The sequence below is a fragment of the Giraffa tippelskirchi genome, chromosome 13 (assembly GCF_054371585.1).
Source record: "Giraffa tippelskirchi isolate mGirTip1 chromosome 13, T2T-mGirTip1v1.2.pri, whole genome shotgun sequence".
Classification (NCBI taxonomy): Eukaryota; Metazoa; Chordata; class Mammalia; order Artiodactyla; family Giraffidae; genus Giraffa; species Giraffa tippelskirchi.
In genome coordinates this window covers 98,824,083-98,846,045 of record NC_137287.1, presented here as the reverse complement: position 1 = coordinate 98,846,045, position 21,963 = coordinate 98,824,083, and the positions used below count along the sequence as shown (strand labels likewise).

Sequence of the window (21,963 nt, the reverse complement as noted above, 5' to 3'; positions counted from 1 at the left end):
AATCTGGGGGGTTTTGATCAGGCTGAGAGAGCCCCACCCAAACAGCTTGGTTTTGTGCCTGCTGCTTGCCAGGGACCGGGAGGCCCTGGTCCCTGGGTGCCAGCGAGGAGTTGTCTGAGGGCACGCTCAAGTCTCAGCAGACATGCAGACAAGATGGTAAGCAACCACCCACCAGCCAGCAGACACACAAAGCCCGCCTAGGAGCCCGACAGCACAGTGTGTCGCCTTGAGTGTGGAGGGAGGAGCAGTTGAGCCCCGGGGGCCCTGGGCTTTGTGCTAGGACAGGGGTTATAAATAGGATTATGGCCCCACATTGTGGGCATTCAGAGGCTCCGCCTGTTACCTCCCTGCAGTGGCAGAAGGATCCGGAAGTGGAGACATTTCTGGCTCTGCCCCAGGGATAACATTATTGGAGTTACAGAAATAATTGGAGCTTGGCATTAATGTTGACTAATTATGCCTCCCTCTCCTGACAAGCCTTTTATTTATTTATGTATTTCTTCTTTTTGGCTACGTCCTCCAACTCCTTCGATGAGAAGCCATTTAAAAGGAAATGATAATTTGTCCTCCTATCTTACCAAGCGGACGGGCAGAGCAGGCAGCGGGCGGGTGGCCGTGGGCGTGGCCAGCGCGCGCGCTCAGCCCAGGAGATTGCCAGCCAGGATTGGATGCGCTTCTTCCCTACGCGCCTGGGCTCCACGCGGGCTAGAGGCAGGAGCTTCCCCATCGCCTCCCTGCAGGCAGGGTCGGGTGAGGCCGGACCGCGGCTGGAGCAGGACCGGGGCGAGTGCCAGTGTCCGGGTCGCTGGGGAGCTTGGGACACAGAAGCTGGAGACGCGGCTACCCGGCCCTCCCTGCGCCCCCGGACAGGGGACCATCTCCTGGCTCCACCTCGGACCCGCGCCTGCGGAGCCGTCCAGCCTGCCTGGCTGGCAACAGATCTGGACAGGATGAGCTGCTCGTCCGGAGCGGGAGCGGGAGGGCGGGCTGCGCCAGCCGCCCGGTGACAGAGGGCCACCTTCCTCCCGCGCGGGGGTCGGACTCGATTTGCCAGCAAGAGGCTGCCTCCGACGGAGGTCCCCCCACCCCTCCTCCTTCCCCGCTCCCGTTTTTTGGGAGGCGATCATCAAGGGGTGCGCCAGCCACCCCGGCCCCTCACAGACCCTGGATGCAATTCGCCGGCAGCCACCATGGTGCAAAATGTAATTCTAGTGTTTTTCCGCAGACGACTGAGCCAAAGACCCGCAGTGGAGGAACTGGAGAGAAGAAACATCTTGAAACGTGAGTAGTGGCGGCCCCCTGGGGCTCCCCTTACGTGTGCTCCACGGAGGCTGCTGCGGGAACCTGGCTCTGCAGGCTGACTGAGCCCTCCTGTGTTCCCCTCGCCCTGAGCTGCTGGGGAACTCTGAAAGCAAGCCCCCGGGAAAGTTGAAACACCCAGCAACATCCCGTTGAAAATTAAAAAGGAAAAAGCTCTCCTGGCATCATTAAAAACGTCCCTACTTCGTGGTTATGTCATGAGTCAGCTCTGTATGATGGAAGGGAAATGATGTCCTTTGGCAGGCTGGGTTTCAAGCAGGTGTCCCTGGCAGTTTGGGACTAGGGCTCCTCATGGTCACGGACATCACGGGCAGGTGTGGACAGAGTATAAAACCTACCAGGGAAGGGCTCAGCCCTCTGTAGTTCCCTCCAGGGGGAGTAAAGTAGCAGCTCAAAGGAACAGAGAAGCCTAGGAAGTTGCCTGTGGCTTAGAACTCCGCAATTTTAGATCCTTCCCTCCTTCACATCCCTTGGGTTTTCCCAGGTAGGGCTGTGGGTTGCAACATGTGCTGAGCACCAGCATCCAGGAAGAGCCTCCGTGGTGCAGAGAACACTGCTCCATCTCATTAAAGGCATTGAGGATTTGGGTGGTTGAACCCTTTCAAAGGTGTTTCCCAGATACTTCTTACGTATCTGGTCAACAGACTTAGTTTGCGAGATATTTTCTATAGCATGTCTTCTAAGGGCCTGGATTTTTTAAATGTTTTCCTCTTTAGGAGTGAGCACTGCAGACATTCTCTGAATTTGGTTTTTCATTCCATGAATGTCTTTTTACAAAGTTAAGACAGTCCCATGGCTGACCTTCTGTCCAAAAGTAGAAGGCAGAAACTCTGGTGTGGGTGCTGAGTCCTAACTGACTCCTTCCTCTTTCTTGACTTCAGCACCTTTATTAACTGCCTGGAAGACTCCCCCCTTTAAGGAGTCTTGGAAATATTTAAACCCTAAGATTATGAATTCTTTGTTTTAGGGACTTCCCTGGTGGTCCAGTGGTTTGGACTCTGAGCTTCCCTTGCTGGAGGCACAGGTTCAATCCCTGGTGAGGGAACTAAAATCCTGCATGCTGAGCAGTGCAGCAAAAAAAAAAAAAAAAAAAAAATTAGTGTTATTTTTAAACTTGATATGGTGACTACTATTCTATATTACATCAACTAAGCCATATCTGAGAATTTCAAAAACATCTTTTCATGGATAGCACACTTAATCAGGTGGGCACATACAAATGTGAAGCTGTTACTGAATATTTGAATTTTAAAAAATTAAGTCACTGACTTATAAAGCTCATCAGTCACAGATGCCCTCTCAGGTAGTAATCTAAGACTCAAATGGGGCAAGTTCAAGGCCCAGGTAGTGCTTCTCTCAGCCTGGTTTGCTGCCCAGAGTGGCCAGAGGCTTTTCTCTCAGAAACCATTTCTCCTGCCAATGGTCACTTCCTCTCTGCTCTAGTGGATGGCCAGTTCCTCCCACTAGCAAGTGCTTCTAATTGTGTTAGTTTTTGCACATAGACACTTAGACGTGAAAACCTGAATATCAAAACTGTGCCTGATGAGCAGAGATGGCAGGTGGATTCCGGACTGACGGCACTCACCTCCAGGGCAGGAAAACAGGCTCCCTGCTGTGGCCCTGACAGTCCTTGCCACTCAGCCAGTCAGGCCCATCCCAAGTTGGAAGCTTCTCAAGTGCGCTGGGCAGCATCCTTGAGAATGTCACTGCTGGTTTGAGGTGGGTGTTTGGTTTGGTTTGGTTCCATGGAGATGAGGATCGACTGACTATATATGGTCCAGCCTAGAGCGTCATCCCCACAGCCTTTGACTCTGGCTTGCACTCTTGCTGCATTTTCTGCTTTGAGTCAATGGCTTAGAATATCATCACATTGTATCTGCTCCCCTTCAAGTGGGGACTCATGGCTAACTATGATCATGTTGGAAGAACACTTAGAACTGGGCCTGTGCATTTGTGGATACGCGAGTATCAAGACACAGGGGCCCTCTTTTATATGGTCATATTAGAAGTGGTCATTCTGAGGTGGGCCCACTCTGTGCCAGGCATTGTACTCGGTGCTTGCCTCTGTTCCCTCACTGAATTGTTACCAGACAATCGCGAGGTTTGCACGGCTGTTCCCATCTTCCTAGTGGGGAAGCTCAGACTTCAGGAGGTAACATGACTTTTTAACATGAGTGCTGGCAGAGGGAAGGAGCTGAAGTTCATGTGCAGGTGGCCTGGCTCCATCATCCACATTTTGACCGCTGCCTTAGGAGCAATAGTGCATCTGTGATTATTTACAGAAGGCACTTGTGTGACTGTCCAAACTACTGGCACTATTTCCAGAAAATCTGGGTATGGAGGCTCTGATTATGGCTCCCTTGTTTTGTATGAAGCACTTTCTGTGCTTTTGTATAAAGGGCTTTCTGAGTCTGAGAATAAGAGATCTATAAACCCATTGCTCAGGGGAGCTCAGAGAGTCTATGGCTTGGCTCTCAGGAACCTTGGAGTTGGTGCCCCACAGAGCACCTGGCCTGCAGGGGCACACTCCCTGGGCACCTCCAAGACCCCTGCTGTGCTCCAATGACCTTGTAATGATGCTGATGTTGCCCACAACTAAAAAAACAGAAAGATCTTCTCTTGTTTCAGTGTTTTTATATGGAAGGTGTACTTAGGATTTGTTCATGGCCTGTTTTTAAGAAATAGGAAGAATTATGGGACTTCCCTGGCTGTCCAGTGATTAAGACTCTGTGCTTCCACTGCAAGGGGCACAGATTCGATTCCTGGTCAGGAACTAAGATCCTGAGTGCCACATGGCATGGCCAAATTTTTTAAAAAAATCTAAAGAATTGGTTTCATACTATCATTTAAATCTCTTATGGTTGGCCTTCTATTGTGGTATTTTCACATTTTTTTCTAATTGTATTATCAGCTCTCAGATGAGAGCTTATCACTGTGGTTTCTTCCAGTTTTTCAGTTAGATTAAAATAAAATCATTTTGGGAAAAAAAAAAAAAAAGAACAAGGAACATAACAGGGATTTGTTTCTTTTTCTAAAACATCCGAATGAAAGATGAATCTTCCTTTTTAAAGAAAATTACTGAAAAGTACAATGGCTAGTATGTTAAATGCCCATACACCAAATCTCCTAAATGCACAGATGTTTAAAATGTTTCAAAGAAAGGCAGGTAACCTGAGCTTATGTTAACAGCGAGTTGCAGAATTTCCCTTCCTCAAACCTGGAGGTGTTTCTAGGAGTGCTGACAGATGAGGTCTGTTTCCCAGGAATGGAATTCTGGGCCCCCTCCAGGGACCTGAGGCTTTATTTAGCCACAGAGAGAGCCAGAAATAGGACATCCATTATCTCCTATCCCAGGGCGGAGCATACGTTTTACACTAAGTCTCAGCATTCTGCTCCATTTTTAGCTTCCAAGTGTAGGTGTAAGCACGGCTTGCATGTTAATAGTGACACTCACTAGGCAAAACCAATTTTGGTGAGAGATTCGGGTCCTTTAAAAGGCAGGTCATGTGTCTCACTTCCGCAGTGGAGAATCAGCTGGGTTCCTGGGTATGTTTGGATTTGAAATGTATCCAGAAAATATGAATTCCAGACAGGCATATGTTGCCCAGAATCTGAGGCGAATGTTCCTTATCTTATGTTGGTTGGCTAAAAGTATGAATCCCTTTTACATGGAAAAGCAGTGACAGTTCTAACAATATTCATTCATATATACTTGAATATATATTATATATATATATATATATATATATAAATTATCCTACTAAAACATTTTTGCCATCTATGTTCCTAGTTGTAAATAAACACTGAGATGATATATGATTAGGAGAGAATTGCTTCCTGTTTCTCCTGCAAATCAATGCCCAGCATCAATCTGTGTGGTTATTTCTAACACAGAAAACGGCCCAGGAGAACCAGGCTATGATGATGGCAAAACTTTCCTCTACAAGTGTTTCTGTGGAACAATGAGACCATAGTTTGCTGAGCAGTGATTGGCAAAGTGCAATGATATGGAAAAAAGTGTCATCTGCCAGGTGTCCTTCCTGTTACACCTGTAGCCTCTAGAAATTCCAGATCTGAGCACACATCCTTGCTAAAGAGAAGTCTCAATCTGCTTCTTTGTTTTTCCCTTCTTTTGTTTTTATCTTTCACAGAAAGGAATGATCAGACAGAGCAAGAAGAAAGAAGAGAAATCAAGCAAAGGTTGACAAGAAAGGTATGATCATTTAAGCATCTCTTTCCTGAATATTAAGGTAGGAAAGACTGGGATGGGTGATGCAGGCCATCACTCTGTGATGCTGAGCTGTGATTTCTTGGGCAACAGTGAATTCACTCACTGGACAGTCAAAAAGCAGTGCCTTTTGCATCGACCTGGGGGTGACTGACGTCCCTGTGGACTATGTGCTCACCCAGCCCTAGAGTACATGACTGCGACCGTGTGGCCTCGATGATGTTGCCGTTTGTTTCCAGGAAGTCAGATGCTGACTGGGCATGTTCTTCATTTATTTGAGCTCTTTACACAGTGCTCAAGCAAAGCATGCCTGGATATCAATGTGTCAGTTTACCTTTCACACTCTTTGGTTACCTTCCATTTGTCTAGAAGCTCCTGACTACAGAAAACTTCATTAGCTTCGAGGGTTTATGTCTGAGACTCAAACAGTTAAGTCAAAAGGTACTATGGCCGCTATAGGTAGCAAGTCTGTAAACTTTGGTCTCAATAAAATCTTGTCCTACTTGAAGTTAATAGAATATCCTTTCTGAGCTTGAGTTATGAGTGCTAGTAGTAGTAGTTAGTATTTCAACTTTATCAGTAGCTTTTTTGGCAAAATCTTACCTAGTGATAGTTGAAAAGCAACAGCTGGTGCTGTAAAATTTTTCCTTAGATAATTCATCCAGCTTTCCTTGAGCTGTGCTATGGACAGGGCACTGCTAGCTTCCTGGGGGTGTGAGTGCTCATGACAAGATGTGTTAAGGGGAAGGGACTGTCATTTAAGAGTAGATAATTTAAGCCCTTCACATTAGAGGTTTGTTTGTTTTTTTTTGCATTAGGGTTATATTTCAGCTTCAGAGCTTTACATTTATAGAAGGGTCCTGGTTTGTTCAGGGTACTTGAACAAACTAAGAAAGCTAGTTTGGCACGTGAGACCTAACTATGGTGATCTTTTATTGTAGCTTAATCAGAGACCCACGGTTGATGAACTGAGAGACAGAAAAATTCTGATACGATTCAGTGATTATGTGGAGGTGGCGAAAGCACAGGACTATGACAGACGGGCAGACAAACCTTGGACGAGACTTTCGGCAGCAGATAAGGTACTGAGCAGACTTGTGCACATTGGCTCATGGGTGTTTATGTGTCAGAAGACAGTGGACACCATCAGCTGTTGAAATAAGGCTGTGCTTGACCAGATGTGGCATCACAAATAGAACTTGGGCTTAGGGTCGTGTTTTCAACTAGGGGATGGTTTTGCCCTTAGGGACATTTGGCAATGACTGGAACATTTTTGATTGTTACCAAATGGGCTTCCCTCATAGCTCAGTAAAGACTCTGCCTGCAATGCAGGAGACCCGGGTTCAATTCCTGGGTGGGGAAGATCCCCTGAAGAAGGAAATGGCAACCCACTCCAGTATTCTTGCCTGGAGAATCCCATGGACAGAGGAGCCCAGCAGGCTACAGTCCATGGAGTCAAAAGTCCGACACGACTTAGTGACTAAATCACCACCACCACCACCACCAAGAGCCCTCAGGCTGCCTGGACTGAACCCAGCCTGCCAGGTACTTAATCCTCCAAAATATTCCTGAGAGAGGTGTTGCTATTATCCCTGTAGAGGTGCCATTGAACAGGTAACTGGGAAAGACTGGCAGGACTTAGACCCCGGAGCCTCTGTCTACAGAGTCTCTCCTACCTCCCCACTTCGAGTGACTTCCAGAACTTTTAAAGCCTCCCTAAAGGAGAGGAACATAATACGTTCAGCCAATGAGTGTGCTGAAATTGCTAATGGTTCCTTGTCTTCATAAGCTGAGTGTGAGTCTATACATGAACACACGTAAGCATTGCATCCTCTTGGAACAATGCAGACAAGCTATAGTTGGTTGCCCAGGGTGCACGTGCTCAGAGGAGCCTGGCCATGAAGGGAGAATTCAGGCATCTTTGGCAGCCTTTCCTTGCCCCAGAGGCTGTCTGATGTTTGTCTCCCCTGGCCTGAGAATTTATCTGAGAGACACACACGATGAAAGTGGGCGTTGGGAAGCTGCAGGAGGGCCAGATGAGAAGCCCTGAAAAGACTGAGATGCACATCTCACCCACATGTAACAACAAGATTATGTTTCAAATGACACAAAATGTAAATGTATGCTGAAATTAGAGTAACTTCTATATTATCTAGTTGCAAAGTTCCAAGTAAGTTCACCAAAAGCTGAACCTCACTGGTTATTCTGATGCCTTACTTTACAAGTGCCCTGAGCATGTGCTTGATCTATCTGTTATGTATCCTGGTGACATGGGATGGCGGTGAGGCAGGGTCAAGTTGGGCTGGGGGTGATATATTCCCACTCCAGCACAGTAAACAAATTCACTAAATACTTCCAGAACACCAGCTATGTACTAGGTTGGTAGGGCTATAAAAATAAGTAAAAGCCTAAATGCTAAGCAAAATAAATTTTTAACTCTATCACAAAATAACAAAGTCAGCAAGTATTAGGAATGGCTGTCAATCCACAACTATGATACTCCTTTCCCATGCTAACTTTCTGATGTCCTGAAAAATAATGTGCTGTTTCTAAATTCCAGGCAGCAATTCGTAAAGAGCTGAATGAATACAAAAGTAATGAAATGGAGGTACATGCATCAAGCAAGCATCTGACAAGGTCAGATTTCTATTTGCATGAATTTCATGATACTTGCAATATGGTGTTGTTTTTTTAAGAGAAAATAAAAATGTTACAAATCACTATGTTTGGGTAAAAAAGAATTCAGTATGTCTGCAGAGAACTGTCTTGGACAGAATGCAACTCAATTGAAAGTGCTGTTGGTTCCTATGGTTTCACGTAGGGCTTAGCAGGCTTTCCTGGTGGCCCAGATGATAAAGAATCCATCTGCAATGCTGGAGACCCAGATTCAAGTCCCTGGGTTGGGAAGATACCCTGGAGAAGGGAATGGCTGGTTACCCACTCCTGTATTCTTTCCTGGAGAATTCCATGGGTAGAGGAGCCTTGTAGGCTACAGTCCTTGGGGTCACGAAGAATTGGACATGACTGTGGGACTAACACTTTTGGTGAAGGGGGTGGGATGTAGAACAGTACTATACATTGTTTTATTTAAGTAGTTAATGTATATTTAAAGACATTAGTCTCAAAGCACTGAAGGTAATTTGCCTGTATTCCCCTTCTCTCGTATTCAGAACCCACCCGCCCCCGCCCCCCGATTGATTTATATGTAGAGGAGTGCTGTGAAATTACTCTCCCCACCAATCCCACTTGTTTTCCACCTTATTTAAGTTTATACTCACACCTTTAACACAAGCTCATGCTCCCCCGAAGCTCTTCCAAACAGCCTTTGTTCCTTCAGCAAATATGTGAGTATCACTGTGTGCCATTCTTATACTGTGAGTCAGCTATAAGTAAAGGAGGGTCCTGTCTCTAAGGAGCTTATATCCCAATGGGGATATGGCTGATTCTTCCATAATCAAGACTTTTCATACAAGGGGAATACACCCATAAACAGGGGTGGCACGGGTTGGCCTGCTGATGCCAGTGTGCTCACGGGTGGCATATTCCCCCAGCACTTCCCCTTCCTGTCCATGAACAGCCATGATGAGGTTCTCACACACGTTTACCCTCAGAGGACCGCCTGATGCCACAAGCCTTCACCTGCACCAGCTGTTTGTCATCTCTCCCTCGGTCTAGAGATGCTCAGGCCCCAGACCCAAAGAGAAAGGAAACCCTGAATGTAGATACTGCCTTAAACTGAAACAGTGGACTCCTTTTCTTTTGTTTGGCACCAAGTGGCCACTGTGTTTGTTATTTACAAGATTTACTCTGTAAAGTTCAATGTGGCTATGGAATAGAAACCAGGCAAACAGAATTCTGTCCTATGAGATAGATGACTTTGAATATATCATGGGAGGAAGAAGAGGTTGGAAGAGCAGGAAAAATGAAGCAAGTAGTTTGTTTAAAGATGTTTAAGGTTTTCCCCCATGACTGGCACACTTTGGGGCAGAAATAAATCATCTTACTTTTGAGTGTTCAGAACACTAAAAAGTGTTTAGGAAATAAACATTCTCTGTAAAATATTCAGTTATTTTTAATGTTCAATCCTGTGTTACAGAAAAGGGGATGTAATTACTGCATATTCTATGGATGATAATGTGAAAATATCTTAATACATTTCTCATTATACATTATTAAAAGATATTTACTGAAGATACGTACTTTCTTTCATAAGTCCTTGATAGCTTTTTTAGATGACAGAATTTTAAGAATAAGTCCAAAATTCACACATCAGGAAATGTTAAGATTTTTATACCACCACATTTTAGCATTTAATGTCAACTTTTAAAAGAGCAATGATTTTAGTGATATGAAATTTTAAGTGCATTAAACAGTACCACAAACACATTTTCAATTCTACAAGAACAAAATTATAACTCTAACAAATGATTGGATATTATAGTAATCAGTTCACTACATCTGCTGATTCTGTGAACTTCAAGGGCCTACCTAGCAGTTTTCAAGCTAAGTTTTAGGCTTAAGAATTCACCATCCAATTCCTTTTGGGTTATGATGGGGCCTGAGCGGTGGGTGCCTTCTGAGGCTGTACACCCAGGCAGGTCCATCCTCATGTTTTACACGTTGGACTTCCGCAAAGATTTTAATAGCAACAGAGTAATTTGTGGAAGGTTTTTGGCAATTTAAACTTAGAAATGTATGCTGCTGCTGCTCAGTCGCTTCAGTCGTGTCCGACTCTGTGTGACCCCATAGACAGCAGCCCACCAGGCTCCCCCATCCCTAGGATTCTCCAGGCAAGAATACTGGAGTGGGTTGCCATTTCCTTCTCCAGTGCATGAAAGTGAAAAGTGAAAGTGAAGTCGCTCAGTCGTGTCCGACTCTTAGCGACCCCATGAACTGCAGCCTACCAGGCTCCTCCGTCCATGGGATTTTCCAGGCAAGAGTACTGGAGTGGGGTGCCATTGCCTTCTCCTTAGAAATGTATAACCTTGTCTTTTTACAACTTTTAGATTCCACAGGCCATAGAGATTTTCTTCTGAGAAGAATTGTGCTTAATTTTTGATACCAACACTGAACATTCATCAGGGAGCTTTCCTGAAGTTCAGCTCATGACTATCTGTTTGCCAGAGGAGCAGGATCACACACGCAGGTGAAATCCTGGCCGCGCTCACCTGTGAGAGAATGACTAGAGGACACCCTTCACTCTCTGGGGCCTGAGGAGTGTCAACTGTTGGGGTCAGGAGAGACCCCAGGGACTCGACCCGAAGAAAACTGTTGTTTGCCTTCCCGCCTTGTTTTGCAGTTCTGCGGTGTGACCGAGGATGGTGACGTGCGTGTGCAGGGTCACCACACTAAGGCTGTGACCAAGGGACGCGTACGCAGTGTCTTCAGTACCATGTGGAAAAGACCTTTTTATTCTCATCACAATTAGAGAACTCTTTAAGTTCCTGTTATACAAAATGATTTACTGTATTATACTTTTTCTTTTTTTATATAATGTCTAACAAAAAATACAGCTGCAACATTTTGATTCCTGTTAATTTTGTTCTTTAATTAAATGACTACTTATTGCAGGAAATTAACCTGGGTGTTACAGTTTCTTGGGGTGGGGGTAAGAGATTTTTTTAGAAAAAGGATCTGTGAAACAAGTCAAATATTATTTTTGAGCCATCAGAAGCCAAACACAGAAAGGAGAATTCAAACTTTTTGTGTATTTTGTAAATTATTTTAGTATTTGTGGTTTGTGCCTTAGGAAATCAAATTATCTTTTTCAAGTTAAGTTTATAAATCATTTGAGTAATAAACCTAGAAATAAGTAACAACTTGTTGAAAAACTCGACTAAAAGGAAAATGATGACCTCTAAGAGTAGTTTTAATTTCATATTTGCAAACATTATTAAAGACTCTGTTGTAAGAGACAAAGGTTTAGATTGAGTGGAGCTCTAGGAGGATATTTATCCCAGCACAAAAGTAAAAGGCAATCTTGGCACAAAGGGGGAAAAGTAAGTTAAATAGGAATAAATGTTCCCTGGAATATATTTTTACTTAGCCTTTGAGCAAGTATCATTTAAAAATGAGCCCTCCCTCCTGGTCCAGAATCCAGGAGCACAGTGCTTCCATCATGATGTTGGGATCTTGCAGAACCTGTGCCCCGATCCCAGCTCTGCACCACTCAGCAAGGTATTTATTTCCTCTGCAGGAAGCTCTCCCACCTGCTCCCCACCCGACCCCGCCCCAGTCTCTCTCTCTCTCACACACACCACCACTGGGATGTCTAAATGAGAAAAAGGAAGGGAAGTGTGTGTGTGTGAAGTACCAGCAAAGTGCCCAGTCCATCATGTGGGTGTGGTTGCCAGGTAGCCCTGGAGCAGCTGAATGTCCCCTGTGATTTCTCACCGCACAAGCTACCTCAATACTTCCCAGGACCTTTCTTGTGCTGGTCTACGGCTGCAGTGGGTCAGGCGCCCGCTGCTCAGCCCTTGTGGCAGCACTCTGTCCTAAGGGATTTGTGATCAATCCTAGATGCAAGCAAATATACTATTAGTTTGTCGAATTGGAGTCTTTTTTATAAGAAATCAGTGTACAGTAGAAAAATTCTAGCTCTGCCTCTTCATGCTGTGTAAACTTCTGTGAATCGCTTGACTTCACTGAGACTCCATTTCTGAGTCTATGAAATGATACCTAAAATCCTTTCTAACTAGAAGCCAATCTCTTAATTTTACAAGCATTTATGTGTGTGTGTATATATATATGTATATATATATATGCTGCTACTGCTGCTGTTAAGTCACTTCAGTTGTGTCCAACCTTGTGTGACCCCATAGACGGCAGCCTACCAGGCTCCCCCGTCCCTGGGATTCTCCAGGCAAGGACACTGGAGTGGGTTGCCATTTCCTTCTCCAATATATATATAGTATATTTTATATTTATGTATGTATATTTTATATGTAAGCTGTTATTTGTAGCCAGTCAACCCTCTAAATACTTAATTTCTATTTTAAGCTACATATTAGCAGCTTCCTATTTTATACTTTATTCAATTTAAAACATTAATTGGAGCCAACCTACATAAAAATAAGATTTCAATCTTCGTCACATAGAAATATCCATATAATTGCTTTACTATGAAGCAAAAAATGGAAAACGTTTCCTTATTTAGAAACCATTCTGGCCCCCAAAGCAAAAAGGATCATTTCTGAGAATATATCTAAACTGTAGCTATAGTTAGAGACAATCTGACAGATGGGGCACAAATTCAGGTTTTTTGCCCAACTAAAGATGCACAACTAATAGATAAATAAAATTAAAGATTTATGATAAAGTACAAGATACCCAAACCAGAGTTTGGTTTGGTCTAGACTCAAGGGTTCTAAAATATAAAACCGGAAGACATGTTCATTGTAATCAAAATATTTCCAAAGGTATCTAACTCCTACTACTGTATGTGTATTAATCATAAACTATTACTCTAAATTATATTTCCATATTTCATGTTCTTAGCAGGTATTTTAGAGGTTGAGATAACCTGAAACTGTGAATCAAGTATGTATGTTTACTCAGCATCTAAGTGTATGTAATCCTGCACTAAGTAAGTATATGATGTGGCATCTCCAGTCTTTCATCCTAGTTAGCTGGAGGAACAGAAATAAAAAGCAGTTCATTAATCACATGATACTGGTGATACACATGCACATGGATATAAATTTAAATTTACATATATTGTGTAAATCTGAAGAGAAAGTTTATATAGTTGGGAGCTGAAGACTTAGAAAAAAACAATGCTTTCTTATTCAATAACAATTAGATACAGTATCTGAATTATCAGACTACTATTAGTAGTCATTAATAAGGTTCTTGTGCATTGACTTAAATAATTTGATTTTATTTTAACAATAAAATGACTATTAAAGTAACAATTTTAAGTCATTAAATTATTTTTAAGGAGTTTAAAAATTTTTTTAAACTTAATTGGTAATTTTGTGACAAGAAACTGAATCACAGCCAGAAGCATCAAGTTTTAAGCCAATATGATAGGAAGAATAGTACATCCTATGACTTTGTGAAAAGTACATTTAAAAAATTTTAAAGGGGCTGTGAAACGATATTACATAATTTTTGAACAATTGAAATGGATTAAAAAAAACAGCTAACATAGAGGGTACACCTGTGGAAACACAAGGTAATTTACAAGTCTAAAAGTATCCTACTGTATAGTCAAAGTTTAAAAGTCAGATTTTAGCTATATATCCACAGTTCTTCAATAGCAAAGTCAAGTTCAGAAATGCAAAATTCTAATTACACTGTTAAAATTACTAGTTCCACGTTATTCCAATCCCTATTTACCCAGTTTTTTTTCAGAATATTTTTTCAGAGTTCTTCATGTGAAAGAAACATCTCAGAAGATGCTCATAAACAACTGAAAATACACAAAGTCAAATTTACTTCAGGTCGTTCCTGTCAGGAAGGACCTAAGAGCTTGCTCCAATTTTTACAATGCTAAGGATCATTTCCTTTTTTTTTTTTCAAATGGCCGCTCCTCACAACCTGTGGATATTAGTCCCCTAACCTGGGGTTGAAGCCCGGGCCCTTAGCAGTGAAAGCTTGAAGCCATAACCACTGGACCTCCAGGAAGTCCCAAAATTGCTTAGAATTCTATTTTAAGTGTTTATTCATGGCACTTATGATTTGCCCATGCTTACTGACATATTAATCAATGTTAATGAACCTAGACATAACTGTGACTTGGTTAGCAATTATGTGGTGGTGATGGGATGGCTAAAGAAAGAACGACCTCTAGCAGCTGTAGAGAGCTTCACCCTAGGCCTTGAGGCCATAGAAAGCAGAATTCATCACCCTAGACCGATGTTCTAAGAAGAAATTAGATGCTAGATAAAAACCACACAGTCTACTGCCCACTCTAGGATGTGCTGGGCATCTATGGTGTCAGGAACATGTGGCTTTTAAGTCTCTGCAATAATGTCTATAGAGCTTAGTATTTAAGCTTCTGCCTGGCTGTACTAATGCTGCAAAATTTTTCTCTCTTCCATGTCCTTTCCCATGCCTTCTGGAACAGTTTGACCACAGTGTGGTAAACCTGTACCAACGTGGTGTTAAACTGGGATCCAGGTAAGACATAGAAGTCATTAGTTACAATGGTTATTTATTTTTTAATATGTCTGAAATGGGAAAATCAAGAAGTGTTAGCTATATCAATTAACATAATCATTAACCTCTGCTAATGCAAAACTGCCTTAACTCACTATAGTAAGATAAATTGAGGAATAAATTTTGTAATAAAGAACAGAGATATTTGATCTTCAAATGTTTCTTCTAAACGAGGGGTCTTGCACACTATAGCCCACAGACCAGATATGCCTTTTTTTTTTAATGGTCTGCAAGGTAAGAATGGTCCTCGTATTTTTAAATGGTTACATTTGACAAGTTTATGTAAGTACATACATGATATCATTAAATTTACCTTTTGGCCCTTACACTTTTTTTTTTTTTTTTTTACTGTATGGTCCTTACACTTTTTTTTTTTTTTTTACTGTATAGCCCTTTAAAAGATAGTTTGCCGACTCCTGCTCTAAAATCTTTTTTTTTTTTAAGAAAATAAATAATAGAAAATGCTGAGTTATACAGAACAGTTGAGTTTGTTTCTAAATAAGCTTAAAAATTTTAACATCAAGTTTGTTACAAATTTCAAACTCCTCATAAGCTCACACTAACAACAGTACTTTGACATGCGTAAAATGCACATCAAGTTGGGTAAATAATAAAGGCTCTATTGATATCAAAGGCATATGTTTCATTAGTATGACCACTCACTGTTCCAACTTCCTTTTATTTAAAATTATTGTTATCAAAGCTTAAACAAAAACTATGTTATCTACAGTTCAAGGCAGTACAACACATAGATCTCATTCAATAATCTGTACTCCTGAAGAAACAAATATTGAATTATTTCCCTCTAGATGGTGGCGCTAGTGGTAAAGAACCCACCTGCTGATGCAGGAGACTTAAGAGACGTTGGTTCAATTCCTGGGTCGGGAAGATCCCCTGGAGAAGGAAATGGCAACCCACTCCAGTATTCTCGCCTGGAGAATCTCATGGACAGTGGAGCCTGATGGGCTACAGTCTGTAGGGTTGCAAAGAGTTGGACACGACTGAAGCGACTTAGCACCACATGGCAGATGTTGTTTTACAATATTTCTATTGGCTTTTTTGACCCAATGTATATTTTTTAAAACAAAAACCATTACAAATTTAATATCTTCTTTGGTAATGCAGCCTGTGAGTATCTGATTTGCCTACACAATTCATCAAAGGTGCCAATAAAATAGAAATCCCTATGATTCTACATGACTTTTAAAAATACATAGATTTCATTTTTAAGTACAAGGAAACAGTTCATTTCTTATCTCTGTATCTAGAGCTGAGTACAGGCATGTCATATAAATGATGCTCATATGACTGACTAATACTTTGTTATTGATTAATATCAATTAATAGAAATACGGACACTATACAGGATTTGAGGAACTGAAAGTTTTAGAAGGCACACTGGCCCTCTAGGAACATAGAAAATTCCTCCCTAGAAATACTACATCTGCTCACTCACTCATTCACTTTGTGCAAGCCTGTCTCCAAGCACTCTTTTAGGTTCTAGAAATAAATATATAAAAGTTGGCTTCTAGGGCACAGGAAACCTCTGAAAAGGTTCTTTGTTGTTTTGCTGTTATGATTTTTTAATTCAGGTGAAATGCAGATAACATAAAACCATATTGAAGAATAAATGGTATTCAACACACTTACAAATTCATACAGCCACCACTTCTGTCTGGTTCCAGAACATTTTCATCACACCTGAAGAAGATCCCATGCCTAATTTGCTGTTTCTATGAAATTATACATTCTGGATATTACAGTAAATTGAATTATGCAACACGTGACCTTTTGTGTCTATTTTCTTTCACTTAACATGTTTTTGAGATTCATCCACAATGTCAGGTTAATCAATACTTCTTTCCCCTTACAGCTGAAAAATATTCCATTACATAGATATACTACATGTTTACTTATTTGATTGTCATTTGGGCTGTTTCCACCTTTGGCTATTGTGAATAGTGTGCTATTTTGAATATTCCTGTACAAAAGTATTTTTTGAGTATCTATTTTAAGTTCTTTTGGGTATATAACTAAGAGTGGAATTGCTGAGTCACGTGGTAATTCTTTAACTGAGGAACCACCAAACTGTTTTCCATGGCAGCTGCATTATTTTCATTCCCCCACCCCAGCCCCCCGCCAAAAATAAAATGCACAAGGGTTTCAATTCCTGCCCATCCTTGCCAAACTTGCTTTCTGGTTTCTGATTCTAACCATCACAGTGGGTATGAAGTTGGGATCTAAGTATGGTTTTGATTTCCATTTTCCTAGTGACTAATGACGCTCAGTGTATGTTTGTGTGTTTGTTGGACATTTGTGTGTCTTCTCTGCAGAAATGGTGGTTCAAGTCCTTTGCTCATATTTTAATTAGGTTTTTTTGCATTTTTTTTTCAACCTATAAGAATTCTTTGTATATTCTGGATACTAGACCCTAATGAGATGTGATTTGCAAGTATTTTCTCCCATCCTGTAATTTTTTTCCTTTTATGAAAGTATTCTTTGCACGAAAATCCTTTTTTTAAAAATTTCTGATGAAGTCCAAATTGCATTTTTTTCCTGTTGTTGTTTTTGGTATCATATCTAAAAATCCATTGCCAAATCCAATGTCATGAATCTTTATTATGTTTTCCTATAGGTTTTGTAGTGTTAGCTCTTACTTACAGGTTTTTGATCCATTTAGTTTTTACATATGGTATAAGGTAAGGGTGTCCCATTTTTGCATGTGGCTATCCAGTTCTCTCAAAACCACTGGTTGAAGAAACTATTATTTCTCTATCAAATGGTCTAGGCACCCCTGATAAAACTCAACTGGACTACAGATGAACAGGTTTATTGCTAGACTCTCAAATCTATTTCATTGGTCTGTATGTCTGTCCCTATGTAGGTACCACATTATTTTAATTTAGCTTTGTAGTAGTATTGGGAACTGTGAGTCCTCCAACTTTATTATTTTTTTTCAAGATTGTTTTGCTATGTTGGATCCCTTCCATTTCCATGTGTTTTTCAGGACTGGCCTTTTCATTTCTGCAGAAAGGACTTGGGATTTTGATAGGGACTGCATTAAATCTGTAGATTGTTGCCATTCAATGATATTAAGTCTTAGAATCAGAGGGGATGACCATGGGATGTCTTTCCACTTAGTGTTCTTTCAACAATGCTTTGTAATTTTTAGTTTTCAGATCTTTCAACTCTGGTTTTAGAAATTTTAGTCTCTATTACTTAGTCTGACAAATGGCTTATCAATTTTCTTGATCTTTTCAAAGAATCAACTTTTGGTTTGATTTTCTGTTTTTCTAGTTTTTTAAAAAAAATCTAAAATATCTATTGTTTCCTCCCTTCTGATAGTTTTGGGTATATTTGCTCATTTTCTAGCTTTTTAAAGTTGGGTTATGAACTTGAGATCTTTCTTCACTTCTTTTATAAATATATATAAATGTACAGTTTTAAATTTCTGAGCACTGCTTGGAGTATGCTGCATTTTCATTTGCCTCGTGGTATTTTCTAATTTCTCTTGTGATTTCTTCTTTGATCCATTGGTTATTTAAGAATGTATTGTCACTGGAGAGTTTTACATACGGGAGTCATAAGCATGGTATGATTTATGAATTAGCAAGAATATACTGGCTGCTAACTAAGTAAGAGTCTGTAAATTACAAGGCAAGTATGAATGAGGGGAAGCTATTTAGGAGGCTGTTGAAATTGTCCATGAGAAATGATGCTGAGACTGTCAAAGGTAGGGACAATGGAAGTGACAAAGTATTTATATTTGTAGAACATATTTTGGTAGTAAAATCTACAGGACTGTAGATCAATTAACCAGCCAAAGAAAAAGAGGCAATCAGGAATTACTCCTAGGTTTTGGCTTGTCTAGTTGGGTGGATAAAAGTGACATTTACTGAGATGGAAGAACAGGTTTATCTTTTTTTTTCCCTTTGGTGGTAAGAGAGAATGCTGAGAAATCAAGAGTTGGAGAATTGAGATGTTTATTAAAACTGTCAGTAAAGCAGTATATGATGTTGTTTAGTTGCTCAGTCATGTCCGACTCTTTGAGACACTATGGACTACAGCCCACCAGGCTCCTCTGTCCGTGGAATTTTTAGGCAAGAATACTAAAATGAGTTGCCATTTCTTCCTCCAGGGGATCTTCCTGACCCAGGGATTGAACTCACATCTCCTGCATTAGCAGGCAGATTCTTTACCACTGAACCACCACGTAAGCCCTAAAGCAATGTATATAACACACTAATGTCCAAAGTAAAGGTCAGAATGTTTCTACATTTGGAAGTTATTAATATAGAAATGGTTATTACTTGGTACCAGATGAAAACACCTAAGGAGAATGATTAGATTGAAGAAAAGTAGTAATATGGAGCTCATTCTTAGTCTTAAGAGGGAAGTTAGGAATGAGACAAGAAAGAGTGGAAAATCTGTGTCAGCCAAGGGTTTTTAACTATGGAATGGCACCAAGAAGCTAAGAAGGCAGAGGTAAGGTTTAGTAAAATTACTGGTGATTTTGATAAAAGCTGTTTCAGTGAAATTATAGGGACAGAAGCTGGACTCTGAGGGGTGGTAAAGAGCAAGTAAGAAGTATGAATTGAGATAGTAACTAGAGAAAACTCTCTTGCTACGCTCTGTGTAAAGCTAAGTAGAGAATTACGAAGGACAGCAGTTAAAAAGGAACCTGATGTTAAAGTTCTTTTTTTTATGTTTTAAAAAAATAAGCGTGGGTTACACACCAATAGGGAGAAGTCAAAGACAAGAGGATTCAGAGTACCTCCAGGGAATTAGACTACCCTGAAATAATGAGGCTTATCTGCTGTTGAAATGTGTGAGAAATCAGAAATGCCAGTATTGATGCAGGTAACAGATTTTAGGGAGAAGAGATGAGCAAAGTATGAAGTACGGCCATACTCTAAAAGGTCAAGAATTAAGGAAAAGGGTACTACTATATCTACAATAATGCTCTGGAAATGTGATAAAGGCAGCTAAACAGGGCAGGAGAGGATTGCTGAGCAATGCAATATAGCCATTTGAAATATGTGGTCATAAATTTAAACCTTAATTATTTGTTTTTCTCAAATGATGTTCAGGTTGTGGAATGAAGGAACTAGGGGATAAAAAGCTGAGGAAAGGTGAGAGGGTGAGAGTATCATCTAGGACTAAGGACTCTAAATCGGTAAGGCAAGAAGAAAGGACACGAGGGTTAACAAGCATAGCAAAGAGTAGTGGAGTAAACAGCCTGAGACTACTCTAGAAAGCAGGTTGGGATAATGATTAACATCTGAAGTGAGATTCAGGGCACAACTATTGATAATGACAAGATCAAAGCAGAATGGTTTAAAGAGCTGGGAGAAAGCAGGCACCTGGGTTGGATTACACATACAACACAGTATGGGAATCAGTATGGCATGGGTTTAGAGGTCTTAGAAGTCTGGCCAAAGCGGGAGATAACAAAGGATGTGTGTCATAATGGATTAATTTTGAAGTCTCATGGGGGAACACAGAGTTACAACTCCTGAGTTGTTTTAATATTATAGCAGACTTGTCATTGTTTCCTGAAGTAGAATTTCTGCTACGCTATCAATAAATCTTAGCTGATGCCAACAGTGGAATAAAGCTATGATGTGAAGGTTTTTTTGCTTATCTAGACTAAGAAGCCACTTTTACCACTGTACTTAAATACTGGTAAAGTGAGATGGTGTGATGGTATACTTCAGCTGTCTGACTGGAGGATATTCAAACAAAATGATTTATAGAATAACTGTATAACATCCAAGTGACAGCATTTATTTCAACTTTATTACACAATTAAAGCAAACTAAATGTGTATTCATTTTCATATATTAATCTAGCAAAATATTACAGTAAACCATAGGGCTTAAAAAGTACTTGTCAAAACAGCCTGCTTGAGTTAATAATATGTCTACCTAGAATTAAAATGGTAACTATGTTAGGCTATTTAGTGCCTCCTAATACAATGGAGCCACAGCTGAATAAATAAACTCTCAGTGTTCTGAAAGTACTGCTTTACATTCAGGTAAGCATTTAAAATCAGACTTCTTCTCCTTCTATGCATCACTAAATTTTATTATTTGAAACATGTTCTGAACTAGTAAATTTTAACAATACTTTATATATTTAGTTCAAACTGTTTGTGTTTAAAATATATTTTAAATGATAAATTTTAATAACTAGTTTTATGAGTATAGTTAACTTGGTAATATTTGTCTCGTGCAAATATTACTATAAAAGTAAGCCAATTCCTTCCACTGATTGGTTTCCCAAAGCTTTCTGAAAAAAGTATTGCACAGACAAAAGGCTTCGGGGCTCAGTCATGTTATGGTGATTACAGGTTCTTATCCAGCAGAGGACAGACAGTTCTTTGAATTTAGAGGGTTCTACAGAGGTACTCTTGCCTGGGTAACATGTCTTTTCTTTATAGAGCTACTCTGGTATTTCCTAAGCTAAACAGGAATAATTGGATAAAACTTGTTGAGAACAACTAGACATCACTGTTTCTCTCATGAGCCATAAATAATGACCTCAGTCCTCTGCGTACAGTGAGAAGCTCCTCTTCTTGCTGTGGCCAAGAAAAAAAAAAAAATCACTTTGAACAGTGATTCACTGTAAAAAACTATCATACTATCCAATCCCCTAAGGGCTGTTCCTAGGTATCTACAGAATTATATGCTTATTACTGATATTTTAGATATATTTAGATGATCAACTGAGAGATCATTTTTAACCCCAAATCAATGAAATTTTTTACTTCCTTTAAATATTAAATCCACAGTCTAGAAAAGAACTTCAACAAGGATCAGTCTAGTTAGCTTATGTGCTTCCAGCTAAACCGGCTTAGTAACAACTATCATCTTAGCCTCTACCATCAGCATACTGAGGTCCTATTAAAAGTTAATCGAAGTATATTAAAATATCCTGTAGTATACACAGAAATGCCTCTATCTCTGAGGAAACACCAAAGGCATGTTTACCTGGACAGCACCTTTAGACACCTTCCCTGCTCTGCACCCTGGTGAGCTCTTCCCCCAGAATCCAGTTGCTGGTCTACTAGACCTCTGCAAAATCAGCTAATTTTATCCTCAAATCTAAGTAAATGAAAATTCTTTCTTGCTCTGCCTGACACACCTTCTCCTTCAGAAGACACAGCAAGACTGCTGTGGTGCACCTTGCTTAGATACATACAAAGAAATAATTATTCTACCTTAAATTGCTCTTTCTTTTAAGGAGACACT

General features: G+C 40.6%; 2 protein-coding genes across 3 annotated transcripts in view; one reads left to right on the top strand and one right to left on the bottom strand.

Annotated features, from left to right (window-relative positions):
* PHACTR3 (phosphatase and actin regulator 3) overlaps nucleotides 1-11,127 on the top strand; it is a 208,429-nt gene extending 197,302 nt beyond the window's left edge. For both annotated transcript variants that reach the window (XM_081559353.1, XM_081559354.1), the window contains exons 9-13: nucleotides 1,226-1,281; nucleotides 5,472-5,533; nucleotides 6,490-6,630; nucleotides 8,109-8,185; nucleotides 10,555-11,127. In XM_081559353.1, coding sequence (XP_081415479.1) covers nucleotides 1,226-1,281; nucleotides 5,472-5,533; nucleotides 6,490-6,630; nucleotides 8,109-8,185; nucleotides 10,555-10,570 — 352 coding nt within the window. In that variant the 3' untranslated portion in view covers nucleotides 10,571-11,127. The remainder of the gene's footprint in view (nucleotides 1-1,225; nucleotides 1,282-5,471; nucleotides 5,534-6,489; nucleotides 6,631-8,108; nucleotides 8,186-10,554) is intronic.
* A 9,349-nt stretch (nucleotides 11,128-20,476) lies between these two features.
* SYCP2 (synaptonemal complex protein 2) overlaps nucleotides 20,477-21,963 on the bottom strand; it is an 81,181-nt gene continuing 79,694 nt past the window's right edge. Inside the window, 1 exon segment of the mRNA XM_081559352.1 lies at nucleotides 20,477-21,290. Coding sequence (XP_081415478.1) covers nucleotides 21,213-21,290 — 78 coding nt within the window. The 3' untranslated portion in view covers nucleotides 20,477-21,212.